The sequence below is a fragment of the Halichoerus grypus genome, chromosome 3, assembly GCF_964656455.1.
Source record: "Halichoerus grypus chromosome 3, mHalGry1.hap1.1, whole genome shotgun sequence".
NCBI classification, from domain to species: domain Eukaryota; kingdom Metazoa; phylum Chordata; class Mammalia; order Carnivora; family Phocidae; genus Halichoerus; species Halichoerus grypus.
Genome location: NC_135714.1, coordinates 54162080 through 54189667, shown reverse-complemented (window position 1 = coordinate 54189667; position 27588 = coordinate 54162080). Strand labels below are relative to the sequence as shown.

Sequence of the window (27588 nt, the reverse complement as noted above, 5' to 3'; positions counted from 1 at the left end):
ATTTTTTTTTTTACCTCAGATAATATTAAGTAGTAATTTTTTAAATTAATCTTTTTTCTTTAGGCTCTTCAGCTTCTTCACTGTTTTCCTCTAGACACACGATTAAAAGATGGCAGTAAGTGTGACCAAGTGTTGAGAAGAATGTTTAATATAATTTATTACTAGTTACCTATAATGAAAATAATATTTGTATCTTTTGTTAGGTTTGTTTTGGCAATCACCGAAGAGGCCCCCTTCTCCAATAAAATTTGATTTAAATGAACCTTTGTAAGTATTTATATCCAGTTTTATATGCCTCCTTTATTGTAAATTTCTTAACTGTCTATCAGTTTACATTGCAGGGTGAAAACCTCAGGCTCTGGAAATGTTAAATTATTGCATCCCTGTTATTCTAAGAGTTAGCATATTAATCTGGCCAATAAAGCCAGACACAGTCATTCTCCCTACACATACATGAATCTGTTTGTTTAAATGGTAAAATAACTTCATTATTTTTAACTTAAGTGAAACCAAAGTGTTACCTCTTTGACTTTATCCATAAGCAAAAACCATAAAACGACAACAGATGTTTTCCTATTAAATGAAGCCAGTATTTAAGAAACTTTAGTTATTTGGGGGGAAAATGATTACTATTAAATATCTCCCTAAATTATCTCAAATTAATTTTCAAAGTAGTTAATGTTTAGACAGACATTTTTATACACACACATACCCCCATATGTATGTATTCCAGTTAAACACTTAGCTTGTTAACAACCTCCTTTCAACAAATAACTCCCATTTAGTTTTCTCATGTGATGTTTATGTTTGGCTTCCAGTCACCTTATCCTGATGGCTCTCCTATAAAACCTGCTTTATTTGTGTTTTTAGTCAAACTTCATTTGCTTAATTTGAACCTAATGTATGTTCTTTAAAACAAAATTTCTAATTTTTTTATGAATTAAAATGAATTTTCTTTTCTAGTCTAATTTTTCTACTTTTCGCCACTCCTCTCCCCAAAGTAGTCACGATCTTTTCCTGAATATTTGTACTTAGAAGGATAGACATCTAATATTTCTTATAGCTTCTATAATTTCTTTGGTCTAAACCAGAAGTTCATTGCCTAACTTTTAAATATTCCTGTAACAAAAGTTCCGTGATTATTTTTCTTAAACATTTCAAAGACTATAGTTTTTGATGAATTAAACATCTTTGAAACTGTGCATTCATTCACACTTTGCCTTATTTTTTAATTTCAAAAGGCACTTCAGTTTTCTTCTGAATGCTGCAAAACTATATGCTGCAGTCTATTGCATTCCATTTACAGAAGAGGTAAGATAACCTTCAAGCTCTAGGAAGTGATACAAAACCAGGTAAAAATTCGATGACCTATCAGCTAATAGCATCATCAAAATATGTTTTTATGTTACAAGAATTGTTCTTTGATGTAAACTTTTTGTTTTGTTGTATTGTCCATTCTAACATAGCAGAAGCTAAAATCTTGTTGCAGCATTACTAAGTAGAAGAAAGTCAAATTTTTCTTTCTAAAGTAATAAAACAAGTATATGTAAGACCTGTCTTTACTTTTAAAGCATTTATAACCTGTTAGCTTCAATTATCATAATTACTCTGAAAACCCAAAGTGAACGATTTTGTAACAATTTTTAAATATTCCTTAGAGATTCTCTTTGTTAACATTTCTTTGATTTATTTTGTGATAATAACTTATGTCTTCAAATTTCAAGAAATTTAAAATGCTATCCCATATTGACATTTCTTAACCCTTATCCTATTCCCTTAGACATCATCTTTACTAACTAACATCTAAAGGGTCTAATACAGTTTTAATTGAGAGGCGGATCTGCATTCGTGATTTTTTTCTTCACAGATACAAAATAGAGCCAAATAAATTGCTATACTTTTAGGTGGGCTGAATGAGGAAATAAGCACCAGAGCCATAATTAACACTGGCTATTTTGGACCCAGATAAAAATGCCTACTGTAAATTAATCCTTTTTGGAGCTAATGGTAAAATATACCATAAATGTCTGGTTAAAATAGTGCCATTCAGTCTGGTATTCTTTTTGTAAAAAGAGTGGCAATTTTGTGATAAGAGTGTAGGTGACCTCAAAAGCAGTATGTCTTAGTTTTTCCTAAGTAGCTTCTTAATAATATAGATCTGATAGCCTTGAATTCATCTGAGTTCATCTTGAGCTATTTAAATATTTTTCTGCTTCCAAAGGTATGAATTCCATTTACTTATGTATTTTATTTATTGAGTTAGTATTTATTGAGTATAACTTTGTGCAGGGAACTTTATAAAACAATTACAAGATAGTCCCTGATCGCAAAGCACTCAGTCTGATACAACCAGCCCTAAAACTACCTTTTTAAAAATTTATGGGAAGAACTAAGATTTCAAGTTTGTTGACTAATGAGTAATTTTTCCTACACACCACCCCTGCCTCCCACCCTTTGTGAATGGTATTTTATAGAATAAGGGTAAATTCAAAGTGGATGTAGTCTAAATAGTCCAATGATAAATTATTCAAATAGTTTAGTATGATAAGGACCTTTTAGGATTTTTTAACTTTGGAATTCAGAATTTTAAAAAATGTTTTTTCATAAAATTACTCTTTAAAAAAACAGGACTTATCAGCAGATGCCCTCTTGAATATTCTTTCTGAAGTAAAGATTCAAGAATTCAAACCTTCTAACAAGGTATGTTTAGAAATTTATTCACTCAGCAAATAGTTATTGAACTTTTACTTGTATCACGTCCCATTCTAAACCTGGAGAATCCCGCAGTGAACACAGCAAAAGTCATATTCTTATGGAAGTTATAGTCTATTGGGACAGAGGTGGACTGTTAAAAAAAAAAAATGCTATTTTATAATATTTCAATATTGGCATAGTGCTAAGAACTAAAAATAAAACAAAGAAAAGGAATAAAGGGTGATGGAGCTGGTGTCATTTTATTGGGCTAAAGGGGAAAGCCTCTCTGACATAGTACCATTTGGGCAGAAGTCTGAAGGAAGTGATGGAGTGAGCCATGCTATTATGTGGTGAAACACAAGCAAGAACAAGTTCAGAGAAAGGCCTTGAAAGACTTTGAAGGCGAGGATTTTTCTGAAGGAGAATATGCAAGAAGAGTGGTAGACAGTGAGATAGGAGAGAAACTTAGGGTTATGATAAATAATGTTTTATTATGAGGTAAGCCAGTGAATGATTTTAAGCAGAGGATGAAATAAATTTAAAAGGATGACTCTGGCTGTTGTGTTAAGAATGATTATATAGGACATGAGAGAGGAAGCATGAAAAGCTCTTAGGATGTTATAGGCAAAAGATGATGGTGTTTTGAATGAAGTAGTAGGTAACAGGTAATTTGTAATAAGGGATTGGATTCTGGTATATATTATAATAGTCCTGACAGGATTTGAAAGAGATTAGAATTGGAATGTAAGAGAAAAAAAGATTGTTACTTTCTTAGTTGAAATAAGAAGCATGCTTAATTGCTCCAGGTGAGGAGGAGGAGAAGTTAAAGGAAGTTTGAGCAGAGGAAAAAAGGTGTGAGATAATTGCTCATGGGGGTGGGAGAGTTACTTACTAGAAGATGGAGTAGAATTCTGAGATAGCACTGAGAATCCACTTAATGTTAACCCACTTAATGTATTATACTAAATGTGGCTGGGAAAAAAGGCATTTAAATGCCTGGGTGCTGCTGTAGAATAGCTGGAAAATTGGATATAACTAGGGTTGGGCTCTTGCTGGGCAAATATGTTAGAAGGAAAAAGAGATAAGGAGTATTAATAAAGATGGAACATGAAATTTAGGTAGGGTAAATAGGAAAGTTTGAAAATATTAAGTAATTTTCTTTTTCACATGCTCATTATATGCCTTTTTGTATACACTCTAAAAATCATCTACAAAACAATCTTTTGTTCCCCTTACCCTCCAGTTGTATTGAAAAATATAGAATAATGATTGCATCCCTATAAAATTCAAGCAGGAAGTGGTGTGTGCAGTCTTCCACTCTGCACTTTTATTTTAGGAAAAAGGAAAATTTGTAGCTGTTTGATATTGTACAAGTAAATGGATGTGCTGAATGAAATGTTCATGACTTGTAGCTTATCAAGAATAAAAGAACAGAAAGGTAAACAGAATTCCTATATAAAGGAGTTTCCAGTTATGGAATGAATAAGTCAAGGGAATAAAAGGCACAGCATATGGAATATAGTCATTGATACTGTAATAGCAGTGTATGGTGACAGATGGTAGCTATACTTGTGGTGAACATAGCATAACTTATGGAGAAATTGAATCACTATGTTGTACACCTGAAAGTAATGTAACATTGTGTGTCAACTATATTCAGATAATTTTTTTTTTTTTTTTTTTTTTTAAAGATTTTATTTATTTATTTGAGAGAGAGAGAATGAGAGACAGAGAGCATGAGAGGGAGGAGGGTCAGAGGGAGAAGCAGACTCCCTGCCGAGCAGGGAGCCCGATGCGGGACTCGATCCCGGGACTCCAGGATCATGACCTGAGCCGAAGGCAGTCGCTTAACCAACTGAGCCACCCAGGCGCCCCTCAGATAATTTTTTTTTTTAAATAAGCTTCCTAGCACATGTTCCTAGTAGACAGAACTGCTAGACAGAAGCCAAAGAAACATGTATGGATAACTTTACTAATCTTTATTGCTCTTCAGTGTTTTGTGGCTTGAATTGCTTCTTTCTCTATCAAAGTTTTGGAGTAATAAATTATCCTGAGCATTTTAGCTACAGTTTTAGTTTTAACATGAATTATGAGCTTTTTGCAACTCCCTGAAGCAACAAACACCGAAACTTCAGAGTCTAGCACTTCTAGTTAATAGATGCCAAAAATATCAACTAGACATTCTGGCAAATAAAAGTTTCTGCTTCCTTGACTCTTTACTGTTTCTCAAATACTTATAAGAATACTTAATCTGTAAAAACACAAGTTGAGTGTGTACTATACAAAGAAATAGTATTTTTAATTAGTGATGATGTAGTTTTTTGGTTTGAAAATACTAACTTTACTGCCCTTGTGGAATGTCTAATAAGTAATTTCTTAAAGATAAATTACTTAGATGTGCTGCTCTGAGCATGCATCTATATGAGGGTAAAGGAAGACATTCTTTAGGAAACAGCTTCTTGTCAGCAAATATTTAAAGGATGCACATATTATATATTTTATGGATTTCTTTGGAGACAGAAACAGCTCTGCATTAGAGCTATGCAATTTGGTTTGAGGTAGATTTGTCAGAATTACAGACTGTTGATTAATATTAACTTCATTCTACTGTGGAATTTTAAGAAATCTGTATGAATGCAGATCTTATAAGCTATTCAGTGAATATTTTAACATGAGTAAATTTGTTTTAAATATATTGAAGTTCTCTCAATGAACAAGATAAAGATCCCTGTTCTAAGAGTTTACATGTCAGTGTGAAGAGATAGATAATAAAACAAATACATAAATAACATAATATTACTTAACAATGGAAGGTGTAAAATACATTGGACCATAATGATTAATGTGATAAAACTAGGGACACCTGGTTGGCTCAGTCGTTAAGTGTCTGACTCTTATTCTAGGCTCAGGTCTTGATCTCATGGTTGTGAGTTTAAGCCCTGTATTAGGCTCCACGCCCTGATTTAGTGGTATCAAAGCCATCCTTTGCATATCCTTTAATAACTTCATTTTCCTGGATTTTTCTCATATATTTCAGTGATTTAAAAACATATATAAAAAATAATGTGATTAAACCAGGTAGAGGGAATATCTTCTCTGTGTGACTTATTTGGTAAAACAGATATGGTAATCAAACTTAGGTATAGGATATGATAACATTAATGAATATATGTCCACGTATTTAAAGGTTGTTCAAACAGATGAAACTGCGAGGAAACCAGACCATGTTCCTATTAGCAGTGAAGATGAAAGGAATGCTGTTTTCCAACTAGAAAAGGCTATTTCATCTAATAAAGCTACCACAAGTAAGGGGAAATCTTTATAAAAATGATTTGAACTGGAGGGAATTTTTATTTTCAATAAACTCTATACCCAAAAGCTTATGGGACTAAATAATAACTATAATAATAATGATGTTAAGTTGATTTCGTGATCATATGTAAGTCACTGTTCATCTTTAACTGTGACTAAATTCATTATTTTTTCACCCTTGCCCTATCCTCAATTGCTGAAATGTAAGTCTGCTTTATTGTCGTTGTTCTGATTGGTTTAGTCCTTAAGATTCTACTGTGTAATTCCTTTTTAACTCATGGCCAGCATAATGAGAAAAAAAATGGAGGTCCTGTATAGACTAACACTTAGACCCAGTGAAGTCACTTTAGGATAAAAAACCATAGACAGATTTATTCCTGGTTTATTAGTCTCCATAGTTATACACAGGAATTACAACTTGACCTGTATACATCCTTGTTAAATGGTTTTAAACATAAGGAAACCAAACTTGTATTCCTTAAAAACAGAGCCATTTGCTCTTGTTTGTAGACCTGCTCACCATCTTTTATAACATAAATCAGCAGTTTCCAGACTTTCAGGATATTTATGCACAAACCAGTAAAATTCAGGAAAAAATAACCTAGGTTAGCCAACTATTTATTTTGTAAATAAAATATGTTAATTTAATCATTACAATTCTAGAAAAAAACTTCCATTTCTTTCTCATTTCATAACAGATCAAACTACCTCTATCTACAGAATGATTTTTAGAAACCACTAATCTAGAAATATTTCAAACATATATTCTTTTCATTAGATTTTAACTGACCCTGTACTAAGGTATTAGAGGCAAAATGTTTCAGAGTAGTATTTATGAAATCAACTTTAGAACAGTACCCAGCGTTAACAATTTTATTTGTAAACAGCTTAATAGCAGATGTGTACATAGCTTTCTTACTTTCTGTGTTTTAGAAAGATTTTTTTTAATATAGAAACTTCTGTGATTTAGTGATATCAAAGCCTTCAATAACTTCATTTTCCTGGATTTTTTTAATATATTTCAGTCATTTAAAAACATAAAGGAATATTTAAGAATAGTGAATCCACATTGCTTTTTACCTAATAAAACCTTTACAAATTACTACAAAACTTTATTTTTCTGGTTATTATGATCAGGTGATCTTCAGGTGGCAGTGCTTTCATTTGAAAAAGATGATGATCGCAATGGACATGTAGATTTCATTACAGCTGCATCGAATCTTCGTGCCAAAATGTATAGCATTGAACCAGCTGACCGTTTTAAAACAAAGCGCATAGCTGGTAAAATTATACCTGCTATAGCAACATCCACTGCTGCAGTTTCTGGCTTGGTGAGTTTATTATTCTTTGAATGGAAATACTTCTTTTCCATTGTCTCTTACCTGTTTTCCCCATTGTACCACCCCAGCCAGTCACTCAGAGATCTTAGAGAAGGAGGGATCCATATTGATCTTATAATTTTAAATTTCAAGATATTTCTGAAAATACAGTAGTCCACATTTTGAAGCTTTACAGATACATAGACATTTTAACATAAAAATTAACCTGTGTCAAGATAGTATAATTTTTCTTATAAGCAATAATCCTCTTAATCACTCTTGTATCCTTCATACAAAGCAGGTACTGTATTTTTCTTGAATAAGATGAACTGCTCTAATGGTTACTCTTTGATTGTATTGGATTTTAGTTTTTTGCCTTAAAAAATGTAATTCCTGTTAGTGATTCAGATTTCTTACAACTTAATCTTTCCTTAATGATTCAGAATCTTTAGGCTGGCCCTAGTTCTTTTGCTGTACTATAGTGTTATACTTAGAAGCTGTGTAATTATCTGCCCCTATATTAAATTATTTTAGACTATTGTGTTTCTTGAGTTCTGGTATCTTCCAAAATAGGAAGATTATATGACCAAAATAATTTTTTTGGTAACTTTGCTCACCCCGTACAGAACAGGTAAAAAGTTTGACAGTATAAGATATGCTAATAGTGGACAGATTTATAAGAAATTCCTATTATTTCAATCCAGTAGCTGCTTTTACTCTTTCTTTACAGAGAAATGCTTGAGTAGAATTTAGGAAAATTAAACAGATGAATGAAGTCGTGAATAGGTTTGGGCTCTTTATATAATCAGATCACCTTCTTTTATCTAGGTTGCACTGGAGATGATCAAAGTAGCTGGTGACTATCCGTTTGAAGCTTACAAAAATTGTTTCCTTAACTTAGCCATTCCAATTATAGTGTTCACAGAGACATCTGAAGTAAAAAGAACTGAAATCAGGTATGCGTGAAGGTCTATTTCTCCTGCATAATGAAAATGAAATAAAATTTTTACCCTCTAAAAGGAAAAAAATCGTAGTTTTACCTCTCCTTCTCTTTTTGAGATATACATATATATATATACATACATATACATATATATATGATCCTTGCCATCACTTCAAGACTAGGTCAGAATCCCATCTTCATGAAGCATTGCTTTTTTTTTTAATTGAGACATAATTGACATGCATTAGATTAGTTTCAGGTGTGCAACACAATGATTCAACACCTGTACGTATTAAGAAATGATCAAAACAATAAGCCCAGTCAACATCATCAGCATACATAGTTAGCCTCTTTTTTTCCTTATAATAAGATCTTTTAAGATCTCTCTTAGCAACTTTCAACTATACAGTATATTATTTTATTAACTGTAGTCACCATGCTGCCCATTACATACCCATGATTAACTTTATAAGCTGAAAGCTCGTACCATTGGACTCTTTTCACCCATTTTGCTCATCCCCCAGCCCCACCTCTGGCAACTACCAATCTGTTGTCTGTATCTATGAGCTCAGTTTCAGGGTTGTTTTTTTTTAAGATTCCACATATAAGTGAAATCATACAGGTATTTATTTGTCTTTCTCTGTCTGACTTATTTCACTTAGCATAATGCTAATGTTGTTCCAAGTAACAAGATTTCTTTTTTATGACTGAATTATATTTCTGTGTATGTGTGTATCACATTTTCTTTATCCATTCACCCATTGATGGACACTTAGGTTGTTTCTATATCAATACCTTAGCTATTACAAATAATGCTTCAGTGAACATGTGAGTGCTGATATGTTTTGAGTTATTGCTTTCATTTTCTTTGGATAAATACTCAGAAGTGGAATTACTGGATCATATGGTAATTCTGTTTTTAATATTTTAAGGAACCTCCATCCTTTTGCTTTTGGTACCAAATGTAAAAAACCATCACCAAGACTGATGTCAAGAAGCTTATTACCACCTGTGTTTTCTTCTAGGAGCTTTATGGTTTCAGGTCTTATATGCAGATCTTTAATCCATTTTGAGTTAATTATTTTTTAAGATTTTATTTTTAAGTAATCTCTACACCCAATGTAGGGCTCAAACTTAACAACCCCGAGATCAAGAATCACATGCCCTACCGACTGAACTAGTCAGGAACCCCTTGAGTTAATTTTTGTGTAGTGTAAGATAGTGGCCCAATTTTATTCTTTTGCTTTATGCAAAGCATTTCTGATTAAACTAGCCATAGAACACTCACAACATTTAATCTGCCACATTATTTAGCATTATTTAGCATTAAGCTCTCTTGCTAAGACACCCTGATTTATTATCAGACACTGGAAGGCTCAACAAGGTGTTCTGATAAAAGTGGTTACCTTGTATGGTGTAATGGAGAAATAAGTTGTTTTTTCTTTCTCCCCTATGTTATTATGTAGCTAAATCAAAAATAATGGACTTCTGGGGCTTTTTATTATTATTAAAGGGAAAAATATTAAAATGTTTTTGTTTTGAATATTTTTCTACAACAGAAATGGAATATCATTTACAATTTGGGACAGATGGACTATACATGGAAAAGAAGACTTCACCCTCTTGGATTTCATAAATGCAGTCAAAGTGAGACATTTATTTACTTAGTTCATTAGTTGTAGGTTTTCACAAATAATATTTAGCAGAAATTTGTCTGCTGTCTTTTTACTGGTTGTAAAACATTGTCACCCAGCCTTTTATATCTGGACATAGCTTTGATTATTTCTCTCTTGGTATTTACTTTTAGGAGAAGTATGGAATTGAACCAACAATGGTGGTACAGGGAGTCAAAATGCTTTATGTTCCTGTAATGCCGGGTCATGCAAAAAGATTGAAGTTAACGTAAGTATTGAACCTTATATCAGAAGATTCACAAGACTTAAAACATAAGGTGGATGCACACTGGGAAATCAAATAGATTTACCTCTGCTAATTTAACCAGTTTGTTAATATCACTGTCTCCCAAAAATCAGGATCTTTATTGATAGCATCAGTGTTATAACCCATGAGCAGTAGGTTAGATGACACATGTTAACTTGTATTAAATAAATAAAAGTTAGCGTAAAAATATTTGTCATATGAATCTCTGCATGATGGGTGCTTTAACATGCATATTTTAACTAGGATTATCAGTTAATGAGATTAATCACTTTTAATTACTATAATCCAGGCTTTATGATCTATACTTAAAAAAACAAAATTGCTATTACATATAATAAGGCATTAATTTGCCTTATATTATTTTGTCATTAGGATCCCTGAGTATCTCTTGGATACATTAATAATAGTATTTCCTGTATACTACCTAGATGAGAGTAGAATGTGTGGTCCTAAAGCATACTGGTTAGTGGAATTTAAAATTTGTTGCAAGTAATTCACAGTAGTGCTTTATAAGTTGGCCAGTACTTGGAATCTCCAGCATGATATACTTTGTGAATGATATTTTTCATTTACCAGATATTTACTAAGGACCCATTAAGTGGCTAGACAAGCTTGGCTTCAGAAAGACCTGGATTCACATCCATGCCCAGCTACTTGTTTTGTCACATTGAGTAGCTTACTGAACTTTTGTTTTGTTTTGTTTTTGGTTTTTTTGGTTTTTTTTGTTTTGTTTTTTTTACTGAACTTTTTTGAAACTTAGTTTTCTATCCACAAATAGGAATGATTGTGCCCATAGCTATTGAGCATTAAAATAATAGTAAAGATTAGCAGTGTAATAGCAACTGAAAGGTAGCCCATAAATGTTACTCCTATTAATATTTTGTCATTATACGTCTTTATCAAATAGCCTGTGCCCTCAAGGAATCCAGTCTATTATGAGAAAGGGACATGTTAATCATTAAAATGTAATTGAATAATTAGTATAATAAAGGTTTTTACAGAATACCTTAGGCACTACTAACTCAAACCTTTCCCTTAGGATAGATTTCATTTGAGCTACCTTTGAAAGATATCAGGCAAAAGCAATAGCTTATGCAAAAGTATGCAGCTAATAAAGAGCATGCATGATCTATTTGGGAAATCAGTATTTTGGAATAACTTAAGGATGGGATGATAAGAATAAATGGTAGAAAGAATGAGAAGTTATAAATGGGACAAAATTTCTTTGTAAAATGGAAAGAGCTATTACTGAGGTTTAAATAGATTACATTGTTCAGGGCCTGGCATGAGATAGGTACACATGGCATATGATATATAACAGTAGGCAAGAAAGTAAAATAAGATTTATATTTTAAGAGGATTCTGGTAGCAGAGTAGATTGGAGGTAGGAGACAGCTCGCTCAAAGCTAATCTAGTAATCTAAGGATATATATATAGGTGATAACTTGATTTAAGACCGTATCAGTAACATTAGCAACAACAAAGTGGTTTTTTAGTGAATAGGATATACATGGGATATAAGAGAAAGGTAAAACTTAATGTCTTTCACTGTGATTAGCTTGAAGATTTAAATCTAGTTTGCTTTTTACTCTTTACATAGAAATGCTTGAGAAGAATTTATGATGCCTCCACACTTTATAGGGAATATGAGGATAATTCATTTTTAAAAAACATTGCTTACATTTTGGTTTTGTGGGTGGCAGAGATTATCTTTAACAAATGGTTTATATTCTTTACCAATACTAGCAGTAGTCCAGACTGATTCACTGTTAGATAAATGAATGTCTTGAGTTTAGAGGTTTTAGTAAAGAAAAATTATAATATATGAAAGCAGATGAATTATTAGATTTAAAAGTAAATGTAAAGTCTAATCAGGTCAGATTCTCTGGGCAACACTAAATAGCAAATCTCTTTCATTTTACAGAATTTACCAAATTATTTGTCCTTGATTATCTTTCTTAGAATGCATAAACTTGTGAAACCTTCTACTGAAAAGAAATACGTGGATCTTACTGTGTCATTTGCTCCAGACACTGATGGAGATGAAGATTTGCCTGGACCTCCAGTAAGATACTATTTTAGTCATGACACTGATTAACAGAAGTTGTCTTAAATTTATTCCAGGACTACTTGATTTTGGAAAGATTGCACTTAATTCAGGAATGAAAAAAAAAATCAATTCATAATACTATGGATTTCTCTTTGATGAAGCCTTAATTTAAGGGAAACATCAGTAGAAAACTACAGCGAAGAATTTTAAAGCATTTTGAAATATAATCTATACTTGTCTAGTGCTTCATATGTGAATATGAACACAAGCAATTTTGAACTGGACTGATGTTTTGTAATGCTTACAAAAAATTTGTGTATTAACCTTTCTGGATAAAAAGAAGGAAAAAAATATGTATCCATCACCAGAAGAGATAAAAGATCAAGAAATTCAAAGTAACAAATGCAACTATCCAAAAAGTTTAATCTTACTTTGTGAATTTTTTTGTTGTTGTTCACTATTTGAGACCCAGTTTTTCTATACAAATAGTGTTTGGCACCCTGCACCTCTTATAATTAGGCTTTTGAGTTTAACACCAGTGGGAAAAGGAGAGATGGTAGCAGTGAATGAAGAGTAGCCATTTTAAATTGTGTGGTTACAGTTTACTGTCCTGCTAATTTAACTAACACCAGTGGGAAGAGGAGAGATGGTAGCAGTGAATGAAGAGTAGCTATTTTAAATTGTACGGTTACAGTTTACTGTCCTGCTAATTTAACTGGAGTTTGTTAATATCACTATCTCCCAAAAATCAGGATCTCTGTTGATAGCATCAGTGTTGTAACCCATGAGCAGTAAGTCAGATGACACGTTAACTTGTATTAAATGTTAACAGTATTATATGAACTCCGACAACCCTCTTAGAGGGTCCATGAATGTGAACAGATAAGTGTGGCTAATCATTTGGTTCTTCAATATGCCTTCTAATGTGGCTATTTTATTTATTTGGAACTCTAAACCTGATTGTGATAGTATATAAGACTAAAAGGTTTTGTAAAGGGAGTGTCCTTAGAAGTAGATGAAAACTAGCAATTAAAAAAAAATCATTACTAGTTGAGTCTTAATTTTTTTTTCTTCCAGCAACCTAATGGACAGAAAAAAAATATTTTATTTTAAAGGGAAACATACTGTTTTATTCTGCATTCCCAGAAAGGGAGTTGACAAAGATAAAAATTTATTTTTTTAGGTCTTTATTGATAGAAACTTTCTGTTTTCTGATAGGAGATATTACAGAAAATTCATATAAATGCTTTCATTAAAATGATATAAAATGTACTCAACACTGTAAACTTGGTAAAAACAGCAATTTGTTTTATTTCTAAGGCTATCATGCATTCTAAAGCAATTGGCATTTTGTAACCACAGGAAGTCACTTCCCTCTAGCTGCTTTTAGTCTGATCTCTTGTTCAGGCCATTAATAGGTACTTTGATAAACTCAAAACTAGATTTACATCAGTATTACTCCTATTTGGTATCTTTTTATACTCTCTACTTAACTTTCCTTTTATTTCATTTATAAATAGTTGAAATTACTTTGTCAACCAGCGGTATTGTTTCATTGTTTTGTAAAAGTATCATCCAATTGGGAAAATATATTTGGGAGTGGAAGGTGAATTTGTATGAATAAAAGGATACTCTGCATTGGAGGCAAGGATAGGTGGACGGGATGAATTTAAAGGAAATGGATACCCTTTAAATAAGTAATTTTTGTTCAAGTATAGTGTTTAAAATTCCTTAAAATTGAATTCAGAACATCAGAGCTCTGTGGCTTGGAACTCTTAAGGCTAGCAATAATAAAAGGACTTTTCTATAAGAAGCCTTTTCTCCATTTTCATTTTGCTTTGTATGATAGTAACAGATGTTTTCCAGGTAGCCATTCAGTAATCGTCAACTATGATCTAATAGCTTGCTTATATTTTATTTAAATCTCCACGTGTTTTCAGAAGTAAATTTGGAACCATGCTATCAGTTCTTATTTATAGTGATCAGTGCTTTAATACACATAAACAAAACCAACAAGGATTAAGTTCATTTTGTGATTAAACCTGAAACCATTTTATCATTGCTTTTTTTTTCCCCATAGGGGTAATGGTTATTGCCATTAATCTCTATTTAGTTCTACTAAGCTGGAAAGCCAGGGTATGAAGTTAATGACAATTTTTTTTCATTATTTGTTTTATTTCTGTACCATGAGATCACTTTTGGTAATTAAAATACCAGGTGCAAAAATTATTTGATTTTGTATAGTACCACTGAGTGATTTTTTACTTATTAAAAATAAATTAAGAAATTTGACAGTATCTTTGTAAATCCTGTTCCATGGTTGACTCCAGAGATTCCAATTTTGCTATTCGTTTTGTACATAATGTTTCTTTGGTGTTTTCTAATTTTCATGTTTTGCAATCATGGAGATATAACAATCAGTGAGTGTAGAGGAACATTACTTCAAAGTGCCTTTGGCTCCTGGAAATTCTATTAAAACAATTGAGAAATGGTGACTGTGTAAAACCTAGAAGATCTGGTAAATCTCACACTGTTGGTTGGGATATCCAAAGTATATTCCTCTTTTTTTTTTTTTTTTAGATTTTTATTTTATTTTTAGTGGGCTTCACACACAATATGGAGCTTGAACTCACAACCCTGAGACCCAAGAGTCACATGCTCTACCGACTGAGCCAACCAGGCACCCTTAAAGTATATTCCTTTTTAGAGTTCAAAAGTTTTTGGTACTCATCAGTAATTTCCTTCCTCTAGATTGTCCCAAAGCTAGAACTTAGAAATAGATGTATATCTTTGTTTTTATTTTTTGTCTATTATAACACTCCCTGGTGATGCCAATGACAAGGCATAAAAAAGTCAGCAATGTTTAGAGTCCACTATTGTATAATTAGTAAAATGAGGACAGAAAATTGTTCTTCTCAGATCTTAAGGAAAAATCTGTTGACCTAATAATTAAATTATAATGAACAAAAATTAAAATTACAAAAATTCATTGTGATTGTAAGTAAATAATCATTTTGTATACAGTCAGTAGGTATGGATTTAACTATTTTATTTTCAACAAATCCAAACCAAAATCAGGAAGTTGAAATCATGGGGATTAGAGTAAGTAATCAATAGGTAATTTTCAGTGTTCATTTTTCTCTTGCCATTTCTTAGCTTTGTTGAGAAATATATATTCAAATATTCAAAATATTTTATTTTAAAGGGAAACATAATGTTTTATTCTGTATTATACACCATATATATATATATACACAAAAGAATATATGGAATATAAATACATAAATATATATATTGTATATATATATACACAAAAGAATATATAGAATATAAATACACAGTTTAAGGATTAATTGTAAAGTAAGGGCTTGTATAACCAGCTATCAAATCAATAGAACATTGACAGCAGCCCAGAAATGTCCCTTGTAGTCCCTTCTCAATCACAACCAGCTTCCCTACACATATTCTCTGGCAATACCACTATCCTACCTTTTGTGATAATTCTTCATTTTTATTTATAGTGTTAACCACCTATTATGTACTTAAATAATATAGTTTACTTTCTGATGGCTTCTGAACTTGATGCAAACGGAATCAAACTATTTTTTTTTGTGGCTGCTGCTTTCCTTCAACATGAGAATCATCCATGTTATTGCTTATAGTCACACTTTAGTCGTCATTGTTGTGTAGTTTACCTTTGCATTAATATACCACAACTTATTTATTCATTCTATTGATGTTTTTAGTTTGGGGCAATCACAGTTCCTCAATGAATATACTGTATGTATTTCCTAGTGCAACTAAGGTATATACCTAGGAATGGAATTACTTGGTCATAGGTATTCACATCTTAAATTTTATTAGACAACAGAGTATTGCCTTAGCAGTAGAGATATCCTGTATTTCCACACTTTGCTCGACACTGGTATTAACAGATTTTTTTTAATTTTGCCAATCTGGTGGATGTGCAGTTGTATGTTATTGAAGTTTTACTCTGTATTTCCCTAGCTACCAGTGAAATTGAGCACCTTTTTCTGCATTTGTTGGCTACTTTGACTTTCTTTTTTGCAAAGTGTTTTTTCAATTCTTTTGCCCATTTTTCTGTTGTTAGTCTTTTTCCTCATTGATTTATAGAAGATCTTTATAAATCCTGTTTTTAGTTAGCTATATATTTCCAAATATCTTCTCCCACTCTGGCTTGCCTTTCCCTCTCTTTATGATGTTCTTTGCTGAAAAGAGTTTCTCAGTGGTACTAAGAAGTATCAGTCTTTTGTTTTAAGGTTAGTGTATTTTGTGAGTTGCTTAAGACATGGTTCTCTATCCAAGGTCATGAAGGTACTCCTCTGTATATTGTCTTCTAAAGGCCTTAGCTTTGCCTTTCACATTTTCAGTTTTCAATTCATGAGGAATTAATTTTGTGTATGCTGAGAAGTTCCTCACCACCATTTATTGAATTAATAAGTATGTTCTTTTTTGCAGTGCCACTCTTCTGCATTACCACCCAAGTCATACATCCATTTATGTGTATATCTCTGAATTTTTTGTTTCTTCTTTTCTATCCCTGTGCTAGTATGGTATTTTCATCACTGTAGCTGATGTATTGTTTTTTATATTTGGCAGAACAAGTCCTCCCAATTTATTGTTCTATAAGAGTATCTTGGTTATTCTTAGCTCATTGTATTTTCAGTTCTCAAATTTCTAATTACAAATATGCAAATTCTGTCACTCTTGCAGTTTCCAGTTGTCTTGCTGAAATTTTCAATCTTTTATCTACCTGAACATGGAAAGCATTATTATTTTATAGTGTGTGTTTAATCCCAAATCTGGAACTGTCCTCTGGGTCTGTTTTTTGTTTTGTTTTGTTTCAGCTGATAATCATTATCTTACATCCTTGTGTGTATGGTTATCTTTAATTTATGCCAATATTATATGTGAAAAGTTGCCTTTAAAAATAACTTGATGTCCTGCATAGTATTTTCATCCTCCAGAGAGGCACTTGGCCACTAGTAACTCAAGACCAGTTCCAGAGTCAAGATTTTATGAGTTATCCATGTGACTCAGAGTTGAGCTATAGACTACTACTGCTCTTACTTCCTGTTTACCCTTACTCCTACAACCCTCCAGAGTTGGGTTCAAAGTGTAGATTAGGGTTACCAGGGCCCCCATCTCTTGGCTGGCACTGGACTCTACCTTTCAATCCCTCGTCCCTTAATTCCTCAGCTTCTCAGTGGACTCTTACAAATCTGCAAAAGCTCCCAGGGCCCAAGTGATCCCAAATGAATGGTTCACTTTTATGAATTTCTACTTTCTTCCAGATGTTAGTCTCACCGTTCACTAATATAGCTCTCCAATGCCATCCAACATTTTTTAAATACATTTTGCCCACCTTTTCTAGATATTCTCAAGTAAGAATGTTAATTCAAATTATGTAGCCCACTTTTTATCCTCTTTATTATGTGTTAAATAAAAATTTTTGTATTGCTTCTGTATTTGGAAACATACTAAATTCTAATGATTCTTATAAATTATTTGCAAATTAATTTGGATATTCTGTATAATCTTCAAATAAGGACAGTGTTTAGTCTTTTCTAAGATCCAACATTTTATTTTTGTTAATCCTCTCTCTTGTGTGTTTGCTTTCTATCCCATTATTTTCTGCTCTTACTAATTTTTTTCCTATTTTCTTTGCGTTTCCTATTTTCTTTATTTTTTTTTTTTGCTAGTGCTGTTTCTAACTTCTTGAGCTGGATAATTACCTCATTGATTTTCAGCCTTTCAACATATGCATTTAAAATTAAAAATTATAAATATCTCTATATTATATTATAAATGTAAATATCTCTGTATTATAAAATTATAAGTATCTGTATTACTGTAATATAATCATATGATATTCTAATTACTGTTGTAGCCATATTCCACAAGTTTTGACACATAATATGGTTTTTTTTTTTTTAACATTTTATTTATTTATTTGACAGAGAGACAGCGAGAGAGGGAACACAAGCAGGGGGAGTGGGAGAGGGAGAAGCAGGCTTCCCGCCGAGCAGGGAGCCCAATGTGGGGCTCAATCCCAGGACCCTGGGATCATGACCTGAGCCGAAGGCAGACGCTTAATGAACTGAGCCACCCAGGCGCCCCAACACATAATATGGTTAATAGTTAAAATATTCTCTTTCCATTAAGAGTTCCTTTGCAACTCAGGTTTTTTAGGTGTTTTTTTCAGTGTTTCTTCATTTCTAAACATAAAGTTTGGATTTTAGGGATTCTTTTTAACACAATTTGATAATCTCTGCCTTTTAACTGAAACACTTAGGCCATGTACACTTAATGTAATTGCTGATATATTTAGGTTTAGTTCTGACATTTTATTTTATGGGGTTTGGTTTGGTTTGATTTTCTTGTTTTATTGTTTTTTGTTTTGTTTGTGTTTGTTTTTGTCTACCCAGTTCTATGATTCTTTGTCTCTATTTTCTTGCCTTTAAAAATTTTTTTTTTGTGGTTTTTTTAATTCCATATATGCCACTTACTAATATTATCTCTACTCAACTCTAGACACCCTTTTGTATTCTGGAACTTTGCAAACTGCATTTCTCTTTTGTCATTTGGCTTCCTTTAGGTTCCATAGATAGGTGGCACTAGGAAGAGGACTGGAATGCCGGAGAAAGGAAAAAGAGACTTTTACCCTTGCTATTTGCTTTCCGACATTGTCAGCATCACCTCAGCAGTGGCTTTTCTTCCAGTAGCCTCTGGTTGGTTCTTAGCCTCTAGCTTTTCTCTGGTACTCTGCGGGGTATCTCTTCTAGGCTTCCAGGTTCTAATAATGTTACCTTCTTCCCTTTAATAGCTGTGTCCCTTGCTGATGTTTTCAATTCTCCCAAAACCTGTTTAACAAATTTTTTATGTTAAACTCTTTCTTAATATACATGATATGGTTTCTCTTTGCCTAAGCTATACACACTTTTTTTCTCTTTTCTAGTTCAGTGGCTTTTGTCTTTTGATTACCCTGTATTACAGTTTGCACATTCAGATTAAGCCAGAGTAAATTTTATCATTATCTTTACCTTTTGCTAATTATAGTTTACAAAAATGGCCACGGCAATATTTCCAATCTACGCACTTCTAGAATCTTGCAACCTCCTCCAAACCCCATAAAAGACCATCTATTTTCACTCTCTTTGAACCTGAACCAGAATTTATGATTGCCCTAACTAATATAACAAAATGCATCATATGTAACTACAACTTTTGAGGTTAGGTCACAAAAGGCTATGGCTTCTGCTTGGCTCTCTCTTCCTCCCTCTTGGAAATCTCACCCTTGGATTCCAGACATGATGTCACGAGGAAGCCGAAAGTAACCCCCATGGAGAAACTGAGGTCCCCAACCTACAGCCAGCATCAGGTGTCCAACATGAGTAAGTAAGTTCAGATGATTCCAAGCCCCAAGCTTAATGGAGCAGAGACGAGCCATCCTTGCTGTCCTGCCAAATTCCTGACCCACAGAATCCATGAACATGGATGGTTTATGCTAGTAAGTTTTGGGGATTATTTATTATTTATTATTATTATTATGTTCTAATAACTAGAACAACTCTTAATTCCCAGTTTGGCTACTATGATCACGTATTTTATTTCTGTTACGTACTTTAATTCTGTTGTCATTTACATAAATGTCTTTAGTTCTGCAAGACTGTTACTCTGTTTATGAAGTTAGTGTTTTATTTACCCATACACATATACCATCTGAGCTAAATTTCTTTCTACCTGAAAGACTTTAGAATTTCATTTTGTGAGAGTCCACTGGTGGCATACTTGCTCATGATTTCTTTGTCTGAAACTATATTTTGCCCTCATTCTGCAAAGATACTTTTGCTGAATGTAAAATTCTAGTTTGGCCTTCATTATCTTTCATTGGAGATATTTTTCTACTCTCTTCAAACTTCCCCTATTGCTGTTGAGTCAGCCTTCAGGCTAAACTAAACATTGCAGCTTTAAAAGAAATCTCTTTATCTGCTTTCATTTTATGAAGTTTAATTATTATGTGTCTGGGTATGGATTTCTTTTATCTTGTTTGGGATTTGTTCAGCTCTTTGAATCTAGGTTTGGGTCTTTTCTTGGTTCTAAGAAAGTCTCGATTCGGGGCGCCTGGGTGGCTCAGTCATTAGGCGTCTGTCTTTGGCTCAGGTCATGATCCCAGGGTCCTGGGATCAAGCCCCGCATCAGGCTCCCTGCTCCACGGGAAGCCTGCTTCTCCCTCTCCCACTGCCCCCCGCTTGTGTTCCCTCTCTCGCTGTGTCTCCCTCTGTTAAATAAATAAAATCTTTAAAAAAAAAAAAAAAAAAGAAAGTCTCGATACTACTCCTTCACATATTGCCTCTTTCCCCATTCTCTTCTGTGGGGATTCTCACTAAACACAGCGGACTTATTCTGCCTTCTATGTTTAAAACCCTCTTTTCTGTATTTTCCAGTTGTTTCTGTCTCATCATGCTTTATTCTATATCATTTCTCCTGCCCATATTCTAGTTTACTTCATCTGTTTTTTATGTTACGACCATTCATTTTGTTTTTTATTTTGGTTATATTTTTCAGTCCTAGAAGTTCCGTTTGATTCTTTAAACCAAAAAAACTGTTAGATTACCTTTTATAGTTTTTTGTCCCCTGCTGAAATTTTCTAATGTCTATTATTTAAACTATAAGGGCCATCTTATGGTCTTGGTCTGCCAGTTTTAATTTCTGCAGTTTTTGTGGCTCTTTTTCTGTTGTTTCTCCCAGCTGATTTTGTTGGTCTTTTTTTAGATTGTCCTCCTTGGCCAGTCCCTCGACTGTTTCTGTGTCCTTCATTCCTTTTTATTTTATTGCAGTCAACCACATTGCCTCATTATCTTCAGGAGTCTATTTTTTTAAGCATTCTATATTAAGCACTGTTTATTCTCTTAGAATGCAAGAATACACCCTTAACATTTTAAGATTGTTGCAAATTGGAGCTCTTCAGTCTCTTATTTCTTATCAGTATTTGGACTTAGTCGTAAGGCCCTTGAGAATACAAGATAGATTTGATAGATCTTTGTAATCTTTGCATCAGTAACCACTTGATATCACAGTAGATTTTAAAGGAGTAGTTTGCCTACTTGATTGTATATAGCAAACTTTATTGTATGTGATAAAAAGGCAGATTTCTGTATCAGTTATCCCCAGAAATTAACTCTCTAAGTCTGAGAGAGGCTTAGAATTCTTCATACTTTCAGGCATCCCATATAATTCATTAAATTGGTTTGCTAGGACTGCTATAATAACACAGACTAAGTGGCTTAAACAACAGAAATTTATTTCTCATAATTTTGGAGGCTAATCTGATCAAGGTGTCAGCAGAGTTGATTTTTTTCTGAGGCCTCATTGGCTTGTAGATGGTCATCTTCTCCCTCTGTCTCACATTGTCTTTCTTCTGTGTGTGTGTTCTGTTTTCCTCTTCCTTTGAAGACACATCTATATATAAATTGTTGGAGCTAAGAGGACCTTAGGGATCCATTCTAACTCATTTTTTTCAAATGAGGAAACCAAAGAAGCCAAATAAAACAAAACAACCAAATAATTAGATCCAGGAGTAGAATATAAGCCATACCTTTTGATTCTTACATGATTGCAAAAGTGATTCTCAAATTTGATGACCATCAAAATCACTTCAGAAGCTTGTTTTTCAAGAAAAAAATTATGAGAAAATATTTAATTCAGTAGATCTAGTGTGGGGCTGAGGAATTAGTATTTTTAAGGAATTCTTTGTGATTATAATCAGTCTCCTACTGTGTTGTACTTGTGAAATGGGTGATTACAAACCCTTTTACCATCTTTGTAGATTAATGTTTTTACAAAAGAAATATGGGTTGATTTTAAGCTTACAAAAAGACACATCAGGGGAAAACATGGAAATTGATCATTTTTATGTATTTCCAGTAAGAGAGAATGGCACAGTTTTTCTGTTAGAAAGGAGCTTCTAGTACATTTCATGTCTCTAGCATGATTTCTAGCTAGATAATTAGAATGATTTATATTTGATAAATTCGTCAAATCAGATTTCACCGAAACCTAGTGAGGCTTTTTTGGCATTGCTAGAATTTAGGAGAATCTGCTGTGGAAAATTGTATAGAGGGAAATGTATTTAATTGAAGCCTAGGAAAATAAAAACTTCATTTAGAAAGGACCATAGGTTTCCAATTTATATCATTACATAGGAATGTATATATCTGTGAGTTACTCTCATAGCCATATTCTATGGTTTCCCCATGAATTGGTTTCACTCAGGAAAGATAATGAAGTTGTATGCTATAATGTTTAATTTTGGTATTGAGGTAAGCAACTTGGTAATTAGGATCAGGAAAATAAAGGTAATTTTCTCTACAAGCAAGATCTTCCTTTTAAAAATAATAAGTTATCAAGATACATAAATGTAGTTTTCCTATTTTACTTTCATGCAATATATAGATTTTTCTCCTTTCTCTTCTCCCTTCTGTGGTGGTTTCTTAGCCTAAAAATAATGCTTAATTAAATAAAGAACCAATATCAAGGCACAGGGCAGTTTTTTTAATTTCAAATGTAAATTGATTTTCCTGTTGTACTTGGAACATTGGTGGTGTATTTAATAAATGTTAGTTAATTAAATAATGAATATTCATATGCTTTTAAAATTTTTATTTTATTTTTGACTTGTGATTTGGCTCCTAATAAATTTTTCTCTAGGGAACATTTTTTTCTTCCTGACTAGCTTAATATCAGTTACCTACCCTACCATATTTTAAAGTGGCTTTTAGTTTTGTTGTTTCTTTTTTTTTTTAAGATTTTATTTTTAAGTACTCTCTACACCCAGTGTGGGGCTTGAACTCACAACCCCAGTGCTCTACTGACTGAGCCAGTCAGGTGCCCCAAAAGTAGCTTGTATTTAAACTGCTGATTTCTTTTGGGACGCCTGGGTGGCTCAGTCGGTTAAGCGTCTGCCTTCAGCTCGGGTCGTGATCCCAGGGTCCTGGGATCGAGTCCTGCATCGGGCTCCCTGCTTAGCAGGGAGCCTGCTTCTCCCTCTCCCTCTGCTTGCTGTTCCCTCTGCTTGTGCTCTCTCTGTCAAATAAATAAAAAAATAAATAAAATAATAAACTGCTGATTTCTGAAGTTGGGAAAAATAAACTGAGGAAATATCTTTGACTGTTTTGGTTCTATCATTGCTTTTCCTTTTGGTGCCAAAGAAAAAGCTGAATGCTGGCATGGGTTAACATCAAGGATCAAAGAAAAAAAAAAAATCTCATTTTCTTTTTGATAGTGTGTTTTTGGAAACACTTTAATTTTCTCCAAGTCTCCAGATTTTAACCCTTAGGTGCTCTACAACTTCCATTTCCTAACTCAAGGCAAATTAAAGCTAAGGTCTCCTGCATCCCCACTATGCCCCAATTAGCTATGGAGTCCAAACTCCCTAAAACAATTGTAGGGTTGCCCAAAGTTTCCTCGAAGCTTAAGCACTATCTGTCAAGATGGGTTTTGCTGTTTTTGTACTTTGTTTTTTTTTTTTTAAGTCCTTTCTCCACTGTCATGTACTCTTCCAGTTTGCTGTTCCATCATCTTTCTGCTTTTCAAAGACATTACTCTACAGAAGATAGTCTGATTATTTTTCAAGGCTCTCTCCATGTGATCATCTAATTCTATCTGTTCATATGTCATGTCGCTCCCTCACTCTTTTAATAAGGGAATCTGAAATGCAGGGAGGTTGAGTAATTTGTTTCTGATCACAAAGCAAACTGAACCAGTTCAGTCACCAGAGCAATAGTAATCTGGTTGTCTGTTTCTAAAAGCATTGACATTTTACATGAACAGTCCATTTTTGGTTATTTCTTTCCATTCTTTATTTATTTTTCTCTTCTGGCCCTGCTCTGAGGATGGCACCATCTCAAAGCACTAACTACACTATAGCAATAGAGGGCAGCATAAGCACCTAACACCCCCAAAGAAAGCTCATCCTGGCCAGAGAACCTGGGAAAATGTGGCCTAAAGAATGGGTGGACAGGGTGGGTGGGGGTTGCCAGGGAGAAGGGTTGGAATTCCTGTTAGTTTTTTCTTCCTCTTCTTTTAATGTCTTTTCCCCAAAGGCGGTCCCACGGGTGGCTAAAACTCTTAAGAAACCCCATCTTTAGAAGACCAGGAAAAAGGACCTTTGGTAGCAGGAAAGTGGGGGAAATCCTGGAGAGATGAGAGAACTGAAAAAGCATCTCCTATAAGTTCCAGGCTCACCCCTAAGCTGTGCCTTCACAGAACATATAAAACCGATAACGAAGGCTTTGAGAAGTAAAAACTACTGAACTATATAAGGTGTATATAGTCTTTATGTAGTTTATTATATATATGTATAGTTTATAACTAAACTATAAACCACTGCCTAAGTCCTAGGTCAATCCCTGACACATACATGCATTGGACAGACCCAAACCAACATAACAAAGGCTTTGAAAACTGAACTGATACTGGAACTTCTTCCCACAAAGAGTAAGGCAGACAGAACTGGTTCAATCTAATCAGGATGATTATCTGCTTTAAATTTTAAAAAAAGTCTCCAGGGGCACCTGGGTGGCTCAGTTGGTTAAGCGTCTGACTCTTGATATCACTCAAATTGTGAGTTCAAGCCTTGCCTTGGCTGGTGCTGGGCATGGATCCTGCTTAAGATTCTCTGTCTCCCTCTCCCTCTGCCCCTCCCCACCCTCCTCTCAAAAAAAAGAAAAAAGTGCAGAAGACCCAACTAAGGGAGGCCCAGACTCCCAACCCACAGAAACAGGAAAGGATAGGGTGAAGGGGGGGGGGGGCGGAGAATATGAATATCTGTATACAAATATCTATCACTGGAGATGGCAATCACTGAGAAGGTTTTTTTAAAAAGGCTTCAGAAATAAACATGGGTTTGGATTCCAACTTCATTTACTAGTTGTGTTTCTGACTTAACTTTAGTCATATGTGAAAACTACTTAGGTAGTGATTATATGAATCATCTCATTTTTATTTCTCCCAATAATCTTACAAGGAAAGTATGATTATTATCCTTGTTTTATGACGATTCACATAATCATGGCACTTCACACAGTGCCTATCACAGAGTTAAGTACACAGTCGCCCAGGCTCTAGTTACTTGCAATAGTCCTTTCCTGTTTCTAAGAATGACAGTTTTCCTCTAGGAAGAAGGGAGGGTTGCTTCCTCCTTCCCTAATGTTATGCTTATTCATTCATTTATCTATTCTACCAATATCCATCAGCTTCCACTTTGTGCCAGGCCCTAGGCCAGAAGACTAATTCAAGGACTTAGAAAAAAATGAACCAATTCCTTAAAAGAAATTACCAAAATTCACTCAAGAAAAAAATAGATAACCTGAATTATCCTACATCTATTAAAGAAATTGAATTCATAGTTAAAAACCTTCAGTAAAGAAATCTTCAGGCCCATATGGCTCATTGGGTGAATTCTACCAAGTATTGAAGTAAGAAAAAAATACCAATTCTACACATATTTTCCAGACCACAGAAGAAGAAGGAATGCTTCCCACCTCATTTTTTGATGGCAGCATTACATTAATACCAAAACTAGACAAAAGGAAACTTTCTCAGTCTGATAAATCATCTTTTTAAAACCTACAGCCAACATTATACTTATTAGTGAAAGATGAAATGTTTTGTCCTTTAAAACTGGAAGCAAGGAATGCCTGGGTGGCTCAGTCGGTTAAGTGTCTGCCTTCCGTTCAGGTCATGATCCCAGGGTCCTGGGATCGAGTCCCTCATCAAGCTCCCTGCTCAATGGGGAGCCTGCCTCTCCCCCTGCTTGTGCTCACTATCTCTCTTTCTCTCTGACAAATAAATAAAATCTTCAAAAAAAAAGAAAATTACAAGGAATCTAAAAAAAAAGCTTTTAGAAATGAATAAAAGTCTAGCAAATGGAATCTTAGAATTACAAGATCAGTATATAAAAAGTGTATTTCTATATATTACCAATAAATAATTGGAATCCAAAATGTTAAAAACTACCATTTATAATTGCACCAAAAAATTAAATCGTTAGGTATTAATCTAACAAAATATGTGCAGGATCTGTATGCTGAAAATTATAAAGAACTGTAAAAGAAATAAAAAAAACCCTAAATAACTGGAAGATGAATTGGAAGATAATATTGTCAAGATGTCAGTTCTCCCTGAACTCATCTAAAGCTTCAGCAAAATCCAAATCAAAACTCTGGAGGATTTTTCTATAAGTACCATGCTGATTCTAAAACTTACACTGAAAGGCAGAGAAACTAGATTGGTCCAAACAATTTTGACAAGAAGAACAAAGTTGGATTTATATTTTCTGATTTCAAGAACTACTGTAAAGCTACAGTAATCAAGATAGCATGGTATTGGCAAAAGGGTAAGAACAGATATCAGTGGAAATAGATCCACAAAAATACGGTCAATTGATTATTTTTTTTTAAGATTTTATTTATTTATTTTGAGAGAGAGAGAGAGCACATGAGAGGGGGGAGGGTCAGATGGAGAAGCAGACTCCCTGCTGAGCAGGGAGCCCGATGTGGAACTCAGTTCTGGGACTCCAGGATCATGACCTGAGCCGAAGGCAGTCACTTAACCAACTGAGCCACCCAGGCGCCCCAAAGGCTATTTAAATGAAGAAAAGATTATCTTTTTTTAACTAACGGTGCTCAAACAATTATATACCTGAATGCAAATAAAATGAATTCTGCCCTTAAAATTAATTTCAAGTAGGTCATAGACCTAATGTAAAACATAAAACTATGACACTTAGAGAAGAAAACCAGAGAGAAAAATCTTTGTGATCTTAGGTTAGGCAAAGAGTTCTCAGATACAACACCAAAAGTACAATCTATATACAGAAGCAAAAACTGATAATTTTTACTTCATTAAAATTTAAAACTTACGCTTTGCAAAAGATACTATTAAAAGAATGAAAAAACAAAATATTTGCAAATTATATCTGACAATATCTGAATATGCACTGAATTATCAAATTTCAGTCATAAAAAAACAAAAAACAAAAATGTGGGCAGAAGGTTTAAACAGATATTTTACCAAATTATATGAATGTCAAATAGCACATGAAAAAATGTTCAACATAATTAATCTTGAGGGAAATGCATATTAAAACCACAGAGATACCATTAGAGTAACTTTTTTAAAAACGTGACAATACCAATGGGGTGTGGCTGGCTCAGTTGGTAGAGCCTGCAACTCTTGATCTCAGGGTCATGAGTTCAAGCCCCATGTGTGGTGTAGAGTTTACTCAAAATTAAAGAAAAAAAAAA

General features: G+C 33.5%; 1 protein-coding gene across 4 annotated transcripts in view; it reads left to right on the top strand.

Moving 5' to 3' along the window:
• Nucleotides 1-27588, top strand: part of UBA6 (ubiquitin like modifier activating enzyme 6) — a 108926-nt gene that overhangs the window by 67943 nt on the left and 13395 nt on the right. For 3 of the 4 annotated variants that reach the window (XM_078068740.1, XM_078068737.1, XM_078068739.1), the window contains 10 exons: nucleotides 64-115; nucleotides 204-267; nucleotides 1242-1311; nucleotides 2629-2700; nucleotides 5882-5999; nucleotides 7144-7337; nucleotides 8154-8281; nucleotides 9828-9915; nucleotides 10076-10170; nucleotides 12172-12274. In XM_078068740.1, the coding sequence (XP_077924866.1) occupies nucleotides 64-115; nucleotides 204-267; nucleotides 1242-1311; nucleotides 2629-2700; nucleotides 5882-5999; nucleotides 7144-7337; nucleotides 8154-8281; nucleotides 9828-9915; nucleotides 10076-10170; nucleotides 12172-12274 (984 nt within the window). Of the gene's footprint in view, nucleotides 1-63; nucleotides 116-203; nucleotides 268-1241; nucleotides 1312-2628; nucleotides 2701-5881; nucleotides 6000-7143; nucleotides 7338-8153; nucleotides 8282-9827; nucleotides 9916-10075; nucleotides 10171-12171; nucleotides 14549-27588 lie in introns of those variants that run through there. The other variant, XM_078068738.1, reaches the window with a different exon arrangement.